Genomic DNA, 2,303 nt, shown 5'->3' on the forward strand with positions numbered 1-2,303 from the left:
AAAAAAAAAAAAAAGAAGATACAGCTAATAAGCAAACAAATAGAATCACTGAAAAATAACACTCAAAGAAAAAAACAAAGATAGAGAACAGAAATGGATGGGCAAATAGAAAATAAAAAGATGGCAGATTTAAATCTAACCGTAGTAAAGATTCCATTAAATGTAAATGATCTATATCTGAATTAAACAACAAAGATAATCAACTTGGATAAAATAAATAAAATCTATATGCTGTCTATAAGAAATGTTCTTCAAATTTAAAGATACAAATAGATTAAAACTAAAAGGATGGAGAGAAAGATACACCACGTTAACACTAAGCAAGAGAACAGTAAGAACACTATATAGTATTTCAACAGATTTAAAAACAAGGACTCTTACGATCAGAGATAGAGGGATATTTCATAATTATAAAAGGAAGCTAAAATAACTACTAATCTACAGACTCAATAAAATACTCCAGTCAACCATATATATGCATTAATCCAGTATCACCCTAAATTATATTTGAAAAATAGAAGCTACATCTCTACCACCAAATAAACTATTGCCCTAACAATTAATGATAATGCTAATGACATTTTAAAGTTAGGGATCAGAAATGGCCCAAGGAACAAACTGAGACGATAATCCACAGGACAAGAAGAAACTCTTCCCATTTATAAAATTGGTATGGTTTTCCCCACTTACACAGATGATAAGCAAAGAACATCCCTGAATATTTGAGGAACACGTCAAGACGCCATTTATTATGGGCCCACAAAGGAAAAACTCAAGACCATCTTTAAACAGAGTCTCCCACACTTACTACACACCTTTCTCCTACACTGATGCTTCTGACAGTCACGCATCTTAACACACTTAGTTTCGCACAGGTAAGGTCTGTGACACGGCATTCGTTTTGTGTGTTTGCCACAGCGACAATGCTTTTCCACTTCCTGAAAGAATCAAAAAATGCTATTAAAACTGATTTGTGTTATTATTCTCTATATTGTAATTATAAAACTTGAAGAAAACTTTTAATAGTAAATTCGTATGAAAGACTTTACCAAAAACAAATCTCAATTTCCTCAAATATTTATTTTTACAGTATATTACTTTGTTTTAAAAAGGACTTCATATGAATTTGTTATTCAACTCAGTGGAAATTTGTTATTAAATAGAAAAAAACAAACTTATTAAAACTACATCAACCATGTCTGCACATAATGTCTCAGTGAAGCAAAGAACTAGATTACCCAGTAAGCTAACTTACTGATCTGGGTATAATCAAAACTAAAATGACATATACAACTTTAAAGTCTGAAATCCAAGCATTTGTTTCTTTCCCAACATTGCCAATCCTAATTCACCACTGCCCTGAATGTCATCTGGGAACATTCCTATACTACACTATAAAAATAAGAACATCTGAACTTTTACCAAGTAAAAAATATAATTTTTAGATTTGATCAATGGCATACAGGCATACCATAGAAATAATAATGGTTCAGTTCCAGACCACTGCAATAAAATAAATATCACAATAAAGCAAATCATGCAACTTTTTTTGTTTCCCAATGCACACAAAATTTATGTTTACACTATATTGTTTTTAAAAAAGGTACATACCTTGGCTCAGCACCTGTAGCTCAAACAGCTAAGGCGCCAGCCACACAGACCAGAGCAGGCGGGTTTGAATCCAGCCCAGGCCTGCCAAACAACAATTACAAACAAAAAATAGCCAGGCGTTGTGGCAGGCACCTGTAGTCCCAGCTACTTGGGAGGCTGAGGCAAGACAATCACTCAAGACCAGGAGTTGAAGGTTACTGTGAGCTGTGATGTCACAGCACTCTACCCCAGGCAACAGCTTGAGGCTCTGTCTCAAAAAAAAACAAAAAAACAAAAAACGGGTACACACCTTAATTTTAAAAAGTTCATTGCTAAAAACTGCTAGCAATCATCTGAACCTCCAGCCAGCCACAATCTTTCTACTGCTGGAGGGTCTTGCCTCCATACTCATAGCTGCTGAATGATCAGGGTGGTTGGTGGTTGTTCAAAGTTGGGATGGCTGTAGAACTCTCTTACAACAGACAATGGTAGAAATCTTATAATAAGACAATGGTGAAAGTTTGCCACATCAACTGACCAATTTTCATGAAAGATTTCTATACATATGGGATTTTACCCACAGGAGAATTTCTTGCCAAAATGGAGTCAAGACTCTCAAACCCTGCTGCTGCTGTATCAACTAACTATAAATAACATTCTAAATCCTAATCCTTTGTTGTCATTTCGATGTTTATAGCATCTTCAGCAGAAAT

At 34.5% G+C, this 2,303-nt stretch overlaps 1 protein-coding gene across 3 annotated transcripts in view; it reads right to left on the reverse strand.

Moving 5' to 3' along the window:
- NFXL1 (nuclear transcription factor, X-box binding like 1) overlaps positions 1–2,303 on the reverse strand; it is a 49,154-nt gene that overhangs the window by 29,493 nt on the left and 17,358 nt on the right. For all 3 annotated transcript variants that reach the window (XM_023515982.1, XM_023515983.1, XM_023515981.1), the window contains exon 11: positions 816–938. In XM_023515982.1, coding sequence (XP_023371750.1) covers positions 816–938 — 123 coding nt within the window. The remainder of the gene's footprint in view (positions 1–815; positions 939–2,303) is intronic.

Source organism: Otolemur garnettii, unplaced genomic scaffold (assembly GCF_000181295.1).
Source record: "Otolemur garnettii isolate 467f Iridium unplaced genomic scaffold, OtoGar3 scaffold00083, whole genome shotgun sequence".
NCBI lineage: Eukaryota > Metazoa > Chordata > Mammalia > Primates > Galagidae > Otolemur > Otolemur garnettii.